At 46.3% G+C, this 19,074-nt stretch overlaps 1 protein-coding gene across 1 annotated transcript in view; it reads left to right on the plus strand.

Moving 5' to 3' along the window:
* LOC135538519 (glycine receptor subunit beta-like) overlaps positions 1-13,431 on the plus strand; it is a 42,122-nt gene extending 28,691 nt beyond the window's left edge. The window contains exons 4-8 of the mRNA XM_064964409.1: positions 1,060-1,197; positions 2,172-2,324; positions 2,906-3,054; positions 3,930-4,088; positions 11,861-13,431. Of these exons, the coding sequence (XP_064820481.1) occupies positions 1,060-1,197; positions 2,172-2,324; positions 2,906-3,054; positions 3,930-4,088; positions 11,861-12,157 (896 nt within the window). The 3' untranslated portion in view covers positions 12,158-13,431. The remainder of the gene's footprint in view (positions 1-1,059; positions 1,198-2,171; positions 2,325-2,905; positions 3,055-3,929; positions 4,089-11,860) is intronic.
* The last annotated feature ends 5,643 nt before the right edge of the window (positions 13,432-19,074 follow it).

The raw sequence follows: 19,074 nt of genomic DNA on the forward strand, positions 1-19,074 counted from the left end.
TACCGGTACAGAGTCAATGTGGAGACTATATACAGGGGGTACCGGTACAGAGTCAATGTGGACACTATATACAGGGGGTACTACAGGGGGTACCGGTACAGAGTCAATGTGGAGACTATATACAAGGGGTACCGGTAGAGAGTCAATGTGGACACTATATACAAGGGGTACCGGTACAGAGTCCATGTGCGGTTAGTTAAGGTAATATGTACATTTGGGTAGATTTATTAAGTTGACGATGCATAGATAACATAACAAAGCCATCACCTACAGAGAGATGAACCTGGAGAAGAGTCCCCTAAGCAAGCTGGTCCTGGGGCTCTGTTCACAAACACACCCTACAGAGCCCCAGGACAACAGCACAATTAGACCCAACCAAATCATGAGAAAACAAAAAGATTATTACTTGACACATTGGAAAGAATTTACAAAAAAACAGAGCAAACTAGAATGCTATTTGGCCCTATACAGAGAGTACACAGCGGCAGAATACCTGACCACTGTGACGGCCCAAAATTAAGGAAAGCTTTGACTATGTACAGACTCAGTGAGCATAGCCTTGCTATTGAGAAAGGCCGCCGTAGGCAGACCTCTTTATCCTGTAGTCCACAATCGTCTCCTTTGTCTTGATCACGTTCGGGGAGAGGTTGTTGTCCTGGCACCACACGACCAGGTCTCTGACCTCCTCCCTATAGGCTGTCTCATCGTTGTCGGTGATCAGGCCTACCACTGCTGTGTCATCTGTAAACTTAATGATGGTGTTGGAGTCGGGCCTGGCCGTGCAGTCATAAGTGAACAGGGAGTACATGAGCATGCACCCCTGAGGGGCCCTGTGTTGAGGATCAGCGTGGCGGATGTGTTACCTACCCTTACCACCTGGGGGCGGCCCGTCAGGAAGTCCAGGATCTAGTTGCAGAGGACTGTGTTTAGTCCCGGGGTCCTTAGCTTATTGATGAGCTTTAAGGGCACTATGTGGTTGAACGCTGAGCTGTATTCAATATTATTGTTTGATGTTATAGTATATATATATCATTATATTATTATTGTATGTTGTTATAGTTGGCTACACCACCAGTGATCTGGTCTTCATGTGGATGACAGACCCAGTCCAGATGGATGAAATCGCTCTTCCTCAGTTTGACATTAAACAGCAAGAGATACAGTACGGAAACTGCACCAAATTCTACCAAGGAACAGGTACCACACACACACACAGGTGACTTGCAGAATCATCGGTTCAAATAACGTATTGATCATGAAATACCATAGGAACATTAATTTAGATCATCCACACACAAGATACCAATAGTTTCACTGTGTCGTTGTTCGTTCAATCATTAAATAATGTAGTACAAAATATGTGATGTTTTCATTATGGTACTAAACGTAAATACGTCACTGTAAAAGGACTAGTAGAGAGAATACTACAGACACAGTGGAATCATTGAACAAAATGTGACATTTATTGATGAAATACAATAAAATCACAACATGGGTTTCTTTGAATCAAAGCAAAAATAATTAGCTACAAAAAAGAAAAAACAGTTAACAACTGCAGTGTTCCTCACCTGGCTTACTGTAAAACATCACTGCAGTGTTCCTCACCTGGCTTACTGTAAAACATCACTGCAGTGTTCCTCACCTGGCTTACTGTAAAACATCACTGCAGTGTTCCTCACCTGGCTTACTGTAAAACATCACTGCAGTGTTCCTCACCTGGCTTACTGTAAAACATCACTGCAGTGTTCCTCACCTGGCTTACTGTAAAACATCACTGCAGTGTTCCTCACCTGGCTTACTGTAAAACTAAGAGTAACACAACAGTTACTTATCATGTTGAGCAGTTGTATCAGTTGATAGTTAGATCATTGTAATGACATGAATAAACAGTCATTTCAGATGTAATGTGTGAATTACATTTTGAAATGGTAATACTTTGATGTTAAATTGTGTCATTTTGAACAGGTGATTTTAGTTCAATGAACAAATGATCGTAGCTTTGTCTATTGTATCCAAGCAATTGGAAAACGTGTCCATAGTTTTGAAAAATTACATCAAAGTGATTGTAAAAAACCTGTTTAAAGCTGTACACTTCTTATGAAGATCCATAACTGTGTGTGTGTGTGTGTGTGTGTGTGTGTGTGTGTGTGTGTGTGTGTGTGTGTGTGTAGGTTACTACACTTGTGTGGAGGTGATCTTTACATTAAGGAGACAGGTGGGCTTCTATATGATGGGAGTCTACGCCCCCACTCTTCTCATCGTGGTTCTCTCCTGGCTGTCCTTCTGGATCAACCCTGACGCCAGCGCTGCCAGGGTTCCTCTGGGTATGATCTTTAACCCTTCTGGATCGACCCTGATGTCAGGGTTCCTCTGGGTATGATCTGTAACCTTTAACCCTTCTGGATCGACCCTGATGTCAGGGTTCCTCTGGGTATGATCTGTAACCTTTAACCCTTCTGGATCAACCCTGATGTCAGGGTTCCTCTGGGTATGATCTGTAACCTTTAACCCTACCGTGGAAGAGGTTTCTTCTGGACCAGGTTATCTTCTCATCTGGTTGTCCCTCCCCCATGTCTATTTGTAGGCCTAGTCTATCCATCCATCCGTCCCTGTCCATCTGTCCATCCGTCCATTCATCCAGAGGGCTGTCAGCAGGTCAGTCTGGGAGACGATCATGACCTCATCACAGTATGATATCATGACATCATCATACCATGACATCAATAGATCTGTCTGTCTCTAATGTTGCTTTCTGTGTCTGTCTGCCTGTCTGCCTGTCTGCCTGTCTGCCTGTCTGTCGGTCTGTGTCTCTAATGTCTCTGTCTGTCTGTGTCTCTGTCTGTCTGTCTGTGTCTCTAATGTCTCTGTCTGTTTCTAATGTCTGTGTCTCTGTCTGTCTCTCTAGGTATCCTGTCTGTCCTGTCCCTGTCCAGTGAGTCCATGTCTCTGGCGTCAGCGCTTCCTAAAGTCTCCTATGTGAAGGCGATAGACATCTGGCTCATCGCATGTCTGCTGTTCGGCTTCGCTTCACTGGTGGAGTATGCAGTGGTGCAGGTCAGACACTCAGACAGTGTTTACACAGACAGCGTTCACAATTCAATGAAATAACAAAAACTCTCCCTGTTTGTCTGTCTGTCTGTCTGTCTGTCTGTCTCTCTCTCTCACTCTCTCTCTCGGTCACTCGCTTGCTCTTGTCTCTCTCTCTCTCTCTCTCCCTGCCTCTCTACCCCCAACCCTCCCTCTCTCCCCTGCCTTTCTACTCCCTCTCTACTCCCTCTCTACTCATTCTCTACTCCCTCCCTCCCTCCCTGCCTCTCTTCTCCCTCCCTCCCTGCCTCTCTTCTCCCTCTCTACTCCCTCTCTACTCATTCTCTACTCCCTCCCTCCCTCCCTGCCTCTCTTCTCCCTCCCTCCCTGCCTCTCTTCTCCCTCGCTCCCTCCCTGCCTCTCTTCTCTCTCGCTCCCTCCCTGCCTCTCTTCTCTCTCGCTCCCTCCCTGCCTCTCTTCTCTCTCGCTCCCTCCCTGCCTCTCTTCTCTCTCGCTCCCTCCCTGCCTCTCTTCTCTCTCGCTCCCTCCCTGCCTCTCTTCTCTCTCGCTCCCTCCCTGCCTCTCTTCTCTCTCGCTCCCTCCTTGCCTCTCTTCTCTCTCGCTCCCTCCCTGCCTCTCTTCTCTCTCGCTCCCTCCCTCCATCTCTCCCCCCTCCCTCCCTCTCTACCCCCCTGCATCTCTCTCTCTCTCCCCCCTGCATCTCTCTCTCTCTCCTCCCTCCCTGCCTCTCTCTCTCCCCCCTGCCTCTCTCTCTCCCCCCTCCCTCTCTTCCCCCTGCCTCTCTCTTCCCTCACTCCCTCTCTCCCCCTGCCTCTCTCCTCTCTACCCCCTGCCTCTCTGCCTCTCTACCCCCTCTCCTCCCTCTCTCCTCCCTCCCTCAGGTCATGTTAAACAGTCCTAGGCGTATAGAGGAGGAGAAGTCTAAGATGGCGTCTAAAGAGAAGGCTCTGAGAGAGAAAGAGGGGAAGAAGACTCCTTCTAAAACTAACACTGTCAATGGGACCGGAGGAACGCCCATTCATCACGTTAGCACTCTGCAGGCAAGACTACTCTACCGTGTGTGTGTGTGTGTGTGTGTGTGGATCTAGAGATGAGATGGGTATACTGTAATTGCAGTAGAGCATCGTTAGGCAGCTCAGAGCCCTGACTTCATAACACCACCGTGTGTGTTGACAAAGCAAGTGGATAAACAAACAATAAAAAGTTAACAGTAAATATTACACTCAAAAGTTCCAAAATAATAGAGAGATTTCAAATGTTATATTATGTCTATATACAGTGTTGTAACAAAAGGGAAAATAAATAAACATTTATTTAACTAGACAAGCAAGTCAGTTAAGAACAGATCCATATTTACATTGACAGCCTACCCCAGACAACTGTGCGCCGCCCTGTAGAATCAATCAACCAATCACGACTGACGTGATGCAGCCTGGATTTGAACCAGGTACTGCAGTGACACCTCTTGCACTGAAATGCAGTCTCATAGACCACTGCACCATTCGGGTTGTATTTACAAGGTTTTGTTCTTCACTGGTTTCTCTTTCCTTTTGGCAACTCTTTCTGCTGTGATGGCACACTGTGGTATTTCACCCAATAGATATGGGGGTTTAATAAATGACATTTGTTTTCTAATTCTTTGTGTATCTGTGTAATCTGAGGGAAACACAGGGCCTCCAGAAAGTATTCAGACCTTTTTCCACATTTTGTTATTCTGTTTTTGTTAACACCCCATCCTACAATCTAAACTTGATGCCCTCAATCTCTCACAAATTATCAATGAACCTACCAGGTACCTCCCCAAAGCCTTAAACACGGGCACCCTCATAGATATCATCCTAACCAACTTGCCCTCTAAATACACCTCTGCTGTCTTCAACCAAGATCTCAGCAATCACTGCCTCATTGCCTGCATCCGTAATGGGTCAGCGGTCAAACGACCTCCATCACTATCAAATGCTCCCTGAAACACTTCAGCGAGCAGGCCTTTCTAATCGACCTGGCCGTGGTATCCTGGAAGGATATTGATCTCATCCCGTCAGTAGAGGATGCCTGGATATTTTTTTAAATGCCTTCCTAACCATCTTAAATAAACATGCCCCATTCAAGAAATTTAGAACCAGGAACAGATATAGCCCTTGGTTCTCCCCAGACCTGACTGCCCTTAACCAACACAAAAACATCCTATGGCATTTTGCATTAGCATCGAACAGCCCCCGTGATATGCAGCTGTTCAGGGAAGCTAGAAACCATTATAAACAGGCAGTTAGAAAAGCCAAGGCTAGCTTTTTCAAGCAGAAATTTGCTTCCTGCAACACTAACTCAAAAAGGTTCTGGGACACTGTAAAGTCCATGGAGAATAAGAACACCTCCTCCCAGCTGCCCACTGCACTGAAGATAGGAAACACTGTCACCACTGATAAATCCACCATAATTGAGAATTTCAATAAGCATTTTTCTACGGCTGGCCATGCTTTCCACCTGGCTACTCCTACCCCGGTCAACAGCACTGCACCCCCCACAGCAACTCGCCCAAGCCTTCCCCATTTCTCCTTCTCCCAAATCCGTTCAGCTGATGTTCTGAAAGAGCTGCAAAATCTGGACCCCTACAAATCAGCCGGGCTAGACAATCTGGACCCTTTCTTTCTAAAATTATCTGCCGAAATTGTTGCCACCCCTATTACTAGCCTGTTCAACCTCTCTTTTGTGTCGTCTGAGATTCCCAAATATTGGAAAGCAGCTGCGGTCATCCCCCTCTTCAAAGGGGGGGACACTCTTGACCCAAACTGCTACAGACCTATATCTATCCTACCATGCCTTTCTAAGGTCTTCGAAAGCCAAGTCAACAAACAGAATACCGACCATTTCGAATCTCACCATTCCTTCTCTGCTATGCAATCTGGTTTCAGAGCTGGTCATGGGTGCACCTCAGCCACACTCAAGGTCCTAAACGATATCTTAACCACCATCGATAAGAAACATTACTGTGCAGCCGTGTTCATTGATCTGGCCAAGGCTTTCAACTCTGTCAATCACCACATCCTCATCGGCAGACTCGACAGCCTTGGTTTCTCAAATGATTGCCTCGCCTGGTTCACCAACTACTTCTCTGATAGAGTTCAGTGTGTCAAATCGGAGGGTCTGCTGTCCGGACCTCTGGCAGTCTCTATGGGGGTGCCACAGGGTTAAATTCTTGGACCGACTCTCTTCTCTGTATACATCAATGAGGTCGCTCTTGCTGCTGGTGAGTCTCTGATCCACCTCTACGCAGACGACACCATTCTGTATACTTCGGGCCCTTCTTTGGACACTGTGTTAACTAACCTCCAAACAAGCTTTAATGCCATACAACACTCCTTCCGTGGCCTCCAATTGCTCTTAAATACAAGTAAAACTAAATGCATGCTCTTCAACCGATCGCTACCCGCACCTGTCCGCCTGTCCAACATCACTACTCTGGACTGCTCTGACTTAGAATACGTGGACAACTACAAATACTTAGGTGTCTGGTTAGACTGTAAACTCTCCTTCCAGACCCATATCAAACATCTCCAATCCAAAGTTAAATCTAGAATTGGCTTCATATTTCGCAACAAAGCATCCTTCACTCATGCTGCCAAACATACCCTTGTAAAACTGACCATCCTACCAATCCTCGACTTTGGCGATGTCATTTACAAAATAGCCTCCAATACCCTACTCAACAAATTGGATGCAGTCTATCACAGTGCAATCCGTTTTGTCACAAAAGCCCCATATACTTCCCACCATTGCGACCTGTACGCTCTCGTTGGCTGGCCCTCGCTTCATACTCGTCGCCAAACCCACTGGCTCCATGTCATCTACAAGACCCTGATAGGTAAAGTCCCCCCTTATCTCAGCTCGCTGGTCACCATAGCATCTCCCACCTGTAGCACACGCTACCGCAGGTATATCTCTCTAGTCATCCCCAAAACCAATTCTTTCTTTGGCCGCCTCTCCTTCCAGTTCTCTGCTGCCAATGACTGGAACGAACTACAAAAATCTCTGAAACTGGAAACACTTATCTCCCTCACTAGCTTTAAGCACCAACTGTCAGAGCAGCTCACAGATTACTGAACCTGTACATAGCTCACCTATATTTTAGCCCAAACAACTACCTCTTTCCCTACTGTATTTAATTTTATTTATTTATTTTGCTCCTTTGCACCCCATTATTTTTATTTCTACTTTGCACATTCTTCCATTGCAAATCTACCATTCCAGTGTTTTACCTGCTATATTGTATTTACTTTGCCACCATGGCCTTTTTTTGCCTTTACCTCCCTTAGCTCACCTCATTTGCTCACATTGTATATAGACTTGTTGATACTGTATGTTTGTTTTACTCCATGTGTAACTGTCGTTGTATGTCTCGAACTGCTTTGCTTTATCTTGGCCAGGTCGCAATTGTAAATGAGAACTTGTTCTCAACTTGCCTACCTGGTTAAATAAAGGTGAAATAAAAAATAAATACATTCTAAAATGGATTCAATAACAGAAAATACACTTGAGATGTTTCTACACCTTGATTGGAGTCCACCTGTGGTCAATTCAATTGATTGGACATGTCGTGTCTTTTGCATCATTAAACTGAAGACTTATTTAGTTCATCAAATCAATTCTCTGTAATTATTATTACGTGATTAACTAATCAGGTAGATGTAATTAACTAGGAAGTCGGGGCACCAAGGAGAATCTTCACGTTACAAAGTTATAATTTTCCTAATAAAACTCTTCAGATATTTTAATATCTGATCAATTAGTCTTCTAATGAATTAATTATTCTTTACCTCACGTTAGTCTCATTCCAAACATCATAAATTGTTGGTTATCTGCACAAACCCAGTCTTCACTACGAGTCATCCATTCATCAATTGTCTTAATAATTTATTAACTAAATAATAACAGAAATGCACAAACAAACAAATAGATATGGATACAAGGAAATGATAGAGGAATGTTGGTTCCCTAGTGGGATAAACCGGTATCGCGGCTTGGTGGACAAAAGAGAAGTGGGGGTCGACTGAGATAAAAAAGAACACTACAAAGTTGATAATTATAACAATTGAAATGCTAATCCTTTGCACATGAACGCTCACTCATTCGGGAATAATTGCAATCAATATATATATATTTACGCTCAGTGTGTCATTGGGATCTCTGTTGAAAAGTTAGTTTCTGTTGGAGAGTTTGTCCGCCCTCTCTCTCTCTGCTGTGGTTAGAATGGATAGTTCAGAGTAACAATCAGCAATGTTGCTATGGAATAGATGTTTCTGCGGTTGTCGGACTTCGCGTTCGATGATACTAATTACTAGTCTGCAGCTAGGAATTTGGTATCAAAGATTTGTTCTTATTCTGTCGTTTTGAGTCTCAGAGTTTAACCACATGGTCAGCAATCATCTGAATCCTTAGCCCTCTCGTGGTTATCGAGGTAAGCTGGTCTCAACTCAAACCGTAGCCCTCTGTGATGAGAGAAGCATGGTCTGAAGATAAATTCCCATGGTAGGGGTTATATTCGGAGAGGAAAGGGGCTGCCCACGACGCCAGATCAATGTCTGGCCTATGATTTAGTTAAACTCCAAAGGGAATTGGTGTTTCCTTCATTAAACAGTTTAAAATCACATTACATAATTTCAAATGGTTTCATCTTTACTCATTCATTTTATACAACAATTAGATGCAAGCATCACAACTGAGACTCTTGTATAAACAGGGTTATGGTCATGTGGCTGTATTGTCTCTCATTAATTTCACAGAATTGTAACAAATGGACTAGTTCGTAGCTGGCTACTTCACCCACTGTTTATACATTCTCCAGAACATAAATATTGTTCAGTTCTCAAGTTCTGTGAGGTGGAAGAAGTTCCTTTGTTCTCTCTATGAAAACTCACTCTCTCTAGACTGTCTGGCCATGAGGAAGAATCTCCTCCAGGAATTTATGACCTGCCTAACAGAGCCTGGTGTAGGGGGAAGAGAGAGAGAGAGGGATGGTGGAGAGGGAGAGGGATGGTGATCGCTGTACCCAAAGAGGGTAACGTCATGACAGACATGATTTGAAAAGGCACACACCTGTCTATATAAGGTCCCACAGTTGACAGTGCATGTCAGAGCAAAACCAAGCCATGAGGTCGAAGGAATTGTCTGGAGATCTCCCGTAGAGCACAGATCTGGGGAAGGATACCAAAATATTTCTGCAGCATTAAAGGTCCCCAAGAACACAGTGGCCTCCATCATTATTAAATGGAAGATGTTTGGAACCACCAAGACTCTACCTAGAGCTGGCCACCCTGCCAAACTGAGCAATCGGGGGAGAAGGGCCTTGGTCAGGGAGGTGACCAAAAACCCAATGGTCACTCTGACAGAGCTCTTGAGTTCCTCTGCGGAGATGGGAGAACCTTCCAGAAGGATAACAATCTCTGCAGCACTCTACCAATCAGGCATTTATTGTAGAGTGGCTAGACGGAAGCCACTTCTCAGTAAAAGGCACACAACGGCCTGCTTAGAGTTTGCCAAAAGGCAACTAAATGAATCTCAGACATTAAGAAACAAGATTCTCTGGTCTGATGAAATCAAGATTGAACTCATTGGCCTAACGGCCAAGGATCATGTCTGGAGGAAACCTGGTACCATCCCTACGGTGAAGCATGGTGGTGGCAGCATCATTCTGTGGGGATGTTTTTCAGCGGCAGGGATTGGGAGACTAGTCAGGTTTGAGGGAAAGATGAATGGAGCAAAGTACAGAGAACCTTGATGAAAACCTGCTCCAGAGCACTCTGGACCTCAGACTGGGGAGAAGGTTCACCTTCCAACAGGACAACGACCCTAAGCACACAGTCAAGACAACGCAGGAGTAGCTTCGGGACAAGTCTCTGAATGTCCTTGAGTGGCCCAGCCAGAGCCTGTACTTGCACCTGATCAAACATCTCTGGAGAGACCTGAAAATAGCTGTGCAGCAACGCTCCCCATCCAACCTGACAGAGCTTGAGAGGATCTGCAGAGAAGAATGGGAGAAACTCTCCAAATACAGGTGTGCCAAGATTGTAGCGTCATACCCAAGAAGACTTGAGGCTGTAATCGCTGCCAAAAGTCCTTCAACAATGTACTGAGTAAAGGGTCTGAATACATATGTAAATGTGATAATCCAGTTTTCTTTGTTTATAAATAAGCAAACATTTAAAAAAAAAAAAAACTGGTTTTGCTTTGTCATTATGGGATAGTGTGTGTAGATTAGAAAAAAACAATTGTGTGCACACAGCCTGTCTTCTCTTGAGAGCCAGATATGCCTACGGCGACCTTTCTCAATAGCAAGGCTATGCTCACTGAGTCTGTACATTGTCAAAGCTTTCCTTCATTATGGGTCAGTCACAGTGGTCACGTATTTGTTATGGAAGGTTTGGGAATCACTTCCTTTTAGGTGGTTGTAGAATTTAACGTCCCTTTTCAGGATTTTGATAATTTGCAGGTATCGGCATAATTCTGCTCTGCATGCATTATTTAGTGTTTTACGTGGTACACAGAAGATATTTTGTGAATTATTGATTGGTGAGCGGACCCCAGGCCTCACAACCATAAAGGGCAATGGGTTCTATAACGGATTCAAATATTTTTTGCCAGATCCTAATTGGTATGTAAAATTGTATGTTTCTTTTGATGGCTTGGAATGCCCTTCTTGCCTTGTCTCTCAGATCGTTCACAGGTTTGTGGAAATGACTTGTGACGCTGATGTTTAGATCGAAGTATGTATAGTTTTTTTGTGTATGCTCGTGGGCAACAGAACCTAGATGGAATTTGTATTTTATTTTGTTAACCTTTATTTAACTAGACAAGTCAGTTAAGAACAAATTCTTATTTACAATGACCAAAAGGCCTCCTGCGTGGATGGGGGCTAGGTTTAAAAAAATAATAATTATATAACAAAAATAGGACAAAACACACATCCTGACAAGAGAGACACCACAACACTACATAAAGAGAGACATAAGACAACAACATAGCATCACAACATGGTAGCAGCACAAAACATGGTACAAACATTATTGGGCACAGACAGCAGCACAAAGGGCAAGAAGGTAGAAACAACAATACATCAAATTTGTGGTCCTGGCAACTGGAACACCATTATTTTTGTCTTACTGAGATTTACTGTCAGGGACCAGGTCTGTCAGAATCTATGTGCTGCTGTAGGCGCTCCTTGGTTGTTGACAGAAGCACCAGATCATCAGCAAACACTAGACATTTGACTTCAAATTCATTCTAATAGGGTGAGGCCGGGTGCTGCAGACTGTTCTAGTGCCCTCGCCAATTCGTTGATAAATATGTTGTAGAGGGTGGGGCTTAAACTGCATCCCTGTCTCACCCCACGGCCCTGTGGGAAGAAATGTGTGTGTGCCAATTTTAACCACACACTTGTTTATGTACATGGGTTTTATAATGTTGTGTTTTTACCCCAACACCACTTTCCATCAATTTGTATAGCAGACCCTGATGCCAAATTTGAGTTTAAATATTTTTTAAATCAACAAAGCATGAAAAGACTTTGCCTTTGTTTTGGTTTGTTTGTTTGTTTGTCATTTAGGGTGTGCAGGGTGAATACGTGGTCTGTCGTTTACAGTAATTTGGTGAAAATTTCATATTTGCTTAGAACATTGTTTTCACTGAGGAAATGTACAATACAATTTAAAGGATGTTCCCAACATTGCTCTCTCTATAACTCTCTCTCCATCACTCTCTCTCTCCTGATCATTTACCTCCTACACATCTCTTTTACTAACTGGTGTGTCTGTGTCTGTAGGTGGTGGAGACCCGCTGTAAGAAGGTGTGTACATCTAAGTCAGACCTCCGCTCTAATGACTTCAGCATTGTGGGATCTCTCCCCAGAGACTTTGAGCTTTCTAACTTTGACTGCTATGGCAAGCCCATTGAGGTTACCGGGGCAACCGGCAAATCACAGGCCAAGAACAACAAGAAAGCCCCGCCCCCTAAACCTGTCATCCCCGCTGCAGCCAAACGCATCGACCTGTACGCACGTGCTCTGTTCCCCTTCAGTTTCCTCTTCTTCAACGTCATATACTGGTCTGTCTACTTGTAGGGAGGGAAGGTGTGTGTGTTAATATCTGAGAATGTCAGTGGGTATTCCCATTTTTTTTATAGTAACATAAAGTAGTAAATTATCTTGACCTGTAATCCCTGACCTCTAACCCCTGACCCCTTGCCCATGAACCCCAATCCTACTTTTACGAGGCTGGTTTCCCGGACTCGGATAAGGCCCAGTCCTGGACTGCTCTCTCAATAGATTAAAGTCCATTGGACTTAATCCAAAAAAAGGCTTCATCTGTGTCCAGGGAACCAACATGTAGAAGTGATCTTAGATTAGAACTCATCCTATACGGCTTGGCTTTCTCAATGTAGTAACCGCCCAGAGACAGGCAGGCAGACAGACAGACACGCAGACACGCAGGCAGGCAGGCAGACAGACAGACACGCAGACAGACACGCAGACAGACACGCAGGCAGACGGGCAGGCAGACGGGCAGACGGACAGGCAGGCAGACACGCAGACAGACACGCAGGCAGACGGGCAGACAGACGGGCAGACGGACAGGCAGGCAGACAGGCAGGCAGACAGACAGACAGACAGACAGACGGGCAGACGGACAGGCAGGCAGATAGGCAGATGGACAGGCATGCAGATAGATAGATAGACGGGCAGGCAGGCAGATAGATAGATAGACGGGCAGGCAGGCAGATATGCAGACAGACAGGCAAAAATTCAGGCAGACAGATTCTCCTTGGACCTCGCTCATCAACAAACTGTTTTCTGAGATACTGAATTTGGCGCGCTTGGCACATAGTTTTGCCCATTCGAACATTCAGTTGAACAGTAGCTGAATGCCTCGATGCCTGCTTTATATAGCAAGACACAGCCACACAACCCACTGTCTCTAACCCATATTTGTGAAATGGGCGGCGGACCTAATAAACTGTCTGGAGAGTGTATATCATCGATACATGAATATAACAGAATATATAGCATGTTAACATGGGGATACATACAGTATCATCTATACATGAATATAACAGTATACAGTATATGGGTCGAGTGTTGGTTTCTTGAGTAGAGGAGCGACTCGGGCCATCCTGAAGTCAGTGGTCAGGGATGAGTTGATGAGTGAACTGAGGAAGGGGAGGTCTCCAGAGATGGTAGGGAGGAGGGGATGAGGAAGGGGAGGTCTCCAGAGATGGTAGGGAGGAGGGGATGAGGGAAGTGAGGAAGGGGAGGTCTCCAGAGATGGTAGGGAGGAGGGGATGAGGGAAGTGAGGAAGGGGAGGTCTCCAGAGATGGTAGGGAGGAGGGGATGAGTGAACTGAGGAAGGGGAAGTCTCCAGAGATGGTAGGGAGGAGGGGATGAGGGAAGTGAGGAAGGGGAGGTCTCCAGAGATGGTAGGGAGGAGGGGATGAGTGAACTGAGGAAGGGGAGGTCTCCAGAGATGGTAGGGAGGAGGGGATGAGGGAACTGAGGAAGGGGAGGTCTCCAGAGATGGTAGGGAGGAGGGGATGAGGGAACTGAGGAAGGGGAAGTCTCCAGAGATGGTAGGGAGGAGGGGATGAGGGAACTGAGGAAGGGGAGGTCTCCAGAGATGGTAGGGAGGAGGGAGGAGGGGATGAGGGAAGTGAGGAAGGGGAGGTCTCCAGAGATGGTAGGGAGGAGGGGATGAGGGAACTGAGGAAGGGGAGGTCTCCAGAGATGGTAGGGAGGAGGGGATGAGGGAACTGAGGAAGGGGAGGTCTCCAGAGATGGTAGGGATGAGTTGATGAGTGAACTGAGGAAGGGGAGGTCTCCAGAGATGGTAGGGATGAGGGGATGAGGGAACTGAGGAAGGGGAGGTCTCCAGAGATGGTAGGGAGGAGGGGATGAGGGAAGTGTGGAAGGGGAGGTCTCCAGAGATGGTAGGGAGGAGGGGATGAGGGAAGTGAGGAAGGGGAGGTCTCCAGAGATGGTAGGGAGGAGGGGATGAGGGAAGTGAGGAAGGGGAGGTCTCCAGAGATGGTAGGGATGAGTTGATGAGTGAACTGAGGAAGGGGAGGTCTCCAGAGATGGTAGGGAGGAGGGGATGAGGGAAGTGAGGAAGGGGAGGTCTCCAGAGATGGTAGGGAGGAGGGGATGAGGAAGTGAGGAAGGGGAGGTCTCCAGAGATGGTAGGGATGAGTTGATGAGTGAACTGAGGAAGGGAGGTCTCCAGAGATGGTAGGGAGGAGGGGATGAGGGAAGTGAGGAAGGGGAGGTCTCCAGAGATGGTAGGGAGGAGGGGATGAGGGAAGTGAGGAAGGGGAGGTCTCCAGAGATGGTAGGGATGAGTTGATGAGTGAACTGAGGAAGGGGAGGTCTCCAGAGATGGTAGGGAGGAGGGGATGAGGGAAGTGAGGAAGGGGAGGTCTCCAGAGATGGTAGGGATGAGTTGATGAGTGAACTGAGGAAGGGGAAGTCTCCAGAGATGGTAGGGAGGAGGGGATGAGGGAAGTGAGGAAGGGGAGGTCTCCAGAGATGGTGTGGAGAAGGGAGGAGGGGATGAGTTGATGAGGGAAGTGAGGAAGGGGAGGTCTCCAGAGATGGTGTGGAGAAGGGAGGAGGGGATGAGTTGATGAGGGAAGTGAGGAAGGGGAGGTCTCCAGAGATGGTGTGGAGAAGGGAGGAGGGGATGAGTTGATGAGGGAAGTGAGGAAGGGAGGTCTCCAGAGATGTTGTGGAGAAGGGAGGAGGGGATGAGTTGATGAGGGAAGTGAGGAAGGGGAGGTCTCCAGAGATGGTATGAAGGAGGGGATGAGGGAAGTGAGGAAGGGGAGGTCTCCAGAGATGGAAGGGAGGAGGGGATGAGTTGATGAGGGGAAGTGAGGAAGGGGAGGTCTCCAGAGATGGTGTGGAGAAGGGAGGAGGGGATGAGTTGATGAGGGAAGTGAGGAAGGGGAGGTCTCCAGAGATGTTGTGGAGAAGGGAGGAGGGAATGAGTTGATGAGGGAAGTGAGGAAGGGGAGGTCTCCAGAGATGGTGTGGAGAAGGGAGGAGGGGAAGAGTTGATGAGGGAAGTGAGGAAGGGGAGGTCTCCAGAGATGGTAGGGAGGAGGGGATGAGGGAAGTGAGGAAGGGGAGGTCTCCAGAGATGGTAGGGAGGAGGGGATGAGGGAAGTGAGGAAGGGGAGGTCTCCAGAGATGGTGTGGAGAAGGGAGGAGGGGATGAGTTGATGAGGGAAGTGAGGAAGGGGAGGTCTCCAGAGATGGTAGGGAGGAGGGGATGAGGGAAGTGAGGAAGGGGAGGTCTCCAGAGATGGAAGGGAGGAGGGGATGAGTTGATGAGGGAAGTGAGGAAGGGGAGGTCTCCAGAGATGGTAGGGAGGAGGGGATGAGGGAAGTGAGGAAGGGGAGGTCTCCAGAGATGGTGTGGAGAAGGGAGGAAGAGTTGAGCGGGCAGGATGTTGGACGGACATCACTAGTCGCAGGATTTTATCTGGAGAGAGAGGGGAGAAAGAGGCCAAGGCGTAAGGTAGTTCTGTGTGAGTGGGATCAGTGGACTCAAAAGTAGTGCACTGTGAAGAGAATAGGGTTCCATAGGACTCTGGTCTAAAGTAGTGCACTATGAAGGGAGTAGGGTTCGATAGGACTCTGGTCTATAGTAGTGCACTATGAAGGGAACAGGGCTCTGGTCTATAGTAGTGCACTACGAAGGGAACAGGGCTCTGGTCTATAGTAGTGCACTATGACAGGGAACAGGGCTCTGGTCTATAGTAGTGCACTATGACAGGGCTCTGGTCTATAGTAGTGCACTATGAAGGGAACAGGGTTCTGGTCTATAGTAGTGCACTATGACAGGGAACAGGGCTCTGGTCTATAGTAGTGCACTATGACAGGGAACAGGGCTCTGGTCTATAGTAGTGCACTATGACAGGGAACATGGCTCTGGTCTATAGAAGTGCACTATGACAGGGAACAGGGCTCTGGTCTAAAGTAGTGCACTATGACAGGGAACAGGGCTCTGGTCTAAAGTAGTGCACTATGACAGGGAACAGGGCTCTGGTCTATAGTAGTGGACTACGAAGGGAACAGGGCTCTGGTCTATAGTAGTGCACTATGACAGGGAACAGGGCTCTGGTCTATAGTAGTGCACTATGACAGGGAACAGGGCTCTGGTCTAAAGTAGTGCACTATGACAGGGAACAGGGCTCTGGTCTAAAGTAGTGCACTACGACAGGGAACAGGGCTCTGGTCTATAGTAGTGCACTATGACAGGGCTCTGGTCTATAGAAGTGGACTATGACAGGGAACAGGGCTCTGGTCTATAGTAGTGGACTATGACAGGGAACAGGGCTCTGGTCTATAGTAGTGCACTATGACAGGGAACAGGGCTCTGGTCTATAGTAGTGCACTATGACAGGGCTCTGGTCTATAGTAGTGCACTATGACAGGGAACAGGGCTCTGGTCTATAGTAGTGCACTATGACAGGGAACAGGGCTCTGGTCTAAAGTAGTGCACTACGAAGGGAACAGGGCTCTGGTCTATAGTAGTGCACTACGAAGGGAATAGGGCTCTGGTCTATAGTAGTGGACTACGAAGGGAACAGGGCTCTGGTCTATAGTAGTGCACTATGACAGGGCTCTGGTCTATAGTAGTGCACTATGACAGGGAACAGGGCTCTGGTCTATAGTAGTGGACTATGACAGGGAACAGGGCTCTGGTCTATAGTAGTGCACTATGACAGGGAACAGGGCTCTGGTCTATAGTAGTGCACTATGACAGGGAACAGGGCTCTGGTCTATAGTAGTGCACTATGACAGGGAACAGGGCTCTGGTCTATAGTAGTGCACTATGACAGGGAACAGGGCTCTGGTCTATAGAAGTGCACTATGACAGGGAACAGGGCTCTGGTCTAAAGTAGTGCACTATGACAGGGAACAGGGCTCTGGTCTATAGTAGTGCACTATGACAGGGAACAGGGCTCTGGTCTAAAGTAGTGCACTATGACAGGGAACAGGGCTCTGGTCTATAGTAGTGCACTACGAAGGGAACAGGGCTCTGTGGAGGAGTTTGGTGCTATTTTAGATTGGCCCTGTGTGTATGCAACATGATATATCTAATGATGTTAGATTATCTATATTGGTGTAAATTATGTTGTCTATATTAATGTAAATGATACTGTATGATGTAAATGTCTCTGAAAATAAACTGCCTGATCCTAAAAGAACCAATAAAAACCCAGATGACAAGCTCTCTGTCTCTCTAGAGCTCTATGTAGAATACCAGACCCAACCATAAACCTCTAGACCAGGAGGAGACAACCCTGTAGAATACCAGACCTAACCATAACCCTGTAGAGTACAAGATCTAACCATAACCCTGTATAGTACCAGACCTAACCATATCCCTGTAGAGTACCAAACCTAACCATAACCCTGTAGAGTACCAGACCTAACCATAACCCTGTAGAGCAGACCTAACTATAACCCTGTATAGTACCAGACCTAACCATAACCCACTAGACCAGGAGGAGACAGTCCTGTAGAGTACCAGACCTAACTATAACCCTGTAGAGTACCAGACCTAACCATAACCCTGTAGAGTACCAGACCTAACCATAACCCTGTATAGTACCAGACCTAACCATAACCCTGTAGAGCAGACCTAACCATAACCCTGTAGAGTACCAGACCTAACCATAACCCTGTAGAGCAGACCTAACCATAACCCTGTAGAGCAGACCTAACCATAACCCTGTAGAGCAGACCTAACCATAACCCTGTAGAGTACCAGACCTAACCATAACCCACTAGACCAGGAGGAGACAGTCCTGTAGAGTACCAGACCTAACTATAACCCTGTAGAGTACCAGACCTAACCATAACCCTGTAGAGCAGACCTAACTATAACCCTGTAGAGTACCAGACCTAACCATAACCCTGTAGAGTACCAGACCTAACCATAACCCTGTATAGTACCAGACCTAACCATAACCCTGTAGAGCAGACCTAACCATAACCCTGTAGAGTACCAGACCTAACCATAACCCTGTAGAGTACCAGACCTAACCATAACCCTGTAGAGTACCAGACCTAACCATAACCCTGTATAGTACCAGACCTAACCATAACCCTGTAGAGCAGACCTAACCATAACCCTGTAGAGTACCAGACCTAACCATAACCCTGTTGACCAGGAGGAGACAACCCGGTTTCTGGAGAGGTGCAGGTACTGTAGGATTTTGTCCCAACTCGGCACCACACGGAGTAATTGAATAGTTTAGTGATTTCCTAAATTCATCACACCTAGGCCCTCATTTATCAATCAGGCACATATCAGTGCGTAAACCATGCATGGGATCATTTCTACGCAATGTGTGAGACTTACCAATATGAACATTTACTTGAGTGTGCGTACATTTGCGTACAGCCATGACCATGCATAGGCATAGTGGTGGAATAAGGGAACTACTTGTCAAGCGTCGAATGGGGAAACTATATGTTGAAAATGTGTGAAATTGTGAGAGTAATAATTCAATAAATGTTTTATTTTAATTCTATTGTGAATTCATGTAACATATATTGACAGGCTATATCATCATTTGATCACATCAGTACATGAGTTACAATAATAATCTATATAAAGTACAGTAATTTATTACTATAGTAGCATGACCATGCCGTGCTTCTACACCTGCATTGCTTGCTGTTTGGGGTTTTAGGCTGGGTGTCGGTACAGCACTTTGTGACATCGGCTGATGTGAGAAGGGCTTTATAAATACATTTGATTTTGATTTGATGTGTTAAAAAGAAGTCATTGTGTAAACACTATAAAACACTGAGATAATGGGAAATCAAATCATCTTGCTCTTTTGGAAGATTTGGCAGATGCTGCATTTGGCAGAGAACGTGTTTATAGAGGCAAGTGGGATTTATATTGGCAGAGAATGCGTTTATAGAGGCAGGTGGGATTTATATTGGCAGAGAACGTGTTTATAGA

This window comes from Oncorhynchus masou, unplaced genomic scaffold (assembly GCF_036934945.1).
Source record: "Oncorhynchus masou masou isolate Uvic2021 unplaced genomic scaffold, UVic_Omas_1.1 unplaced_scaffold_976, whole genome shotgun sequence".
NCBI classification, from domain to species: domain Eukaryota; kingdom Metazoa; phylum Chordata; class Actinopteri; order Salmoniformes; family Salmonidae; genus Oncorhynchus; species Oncorhynchus masou.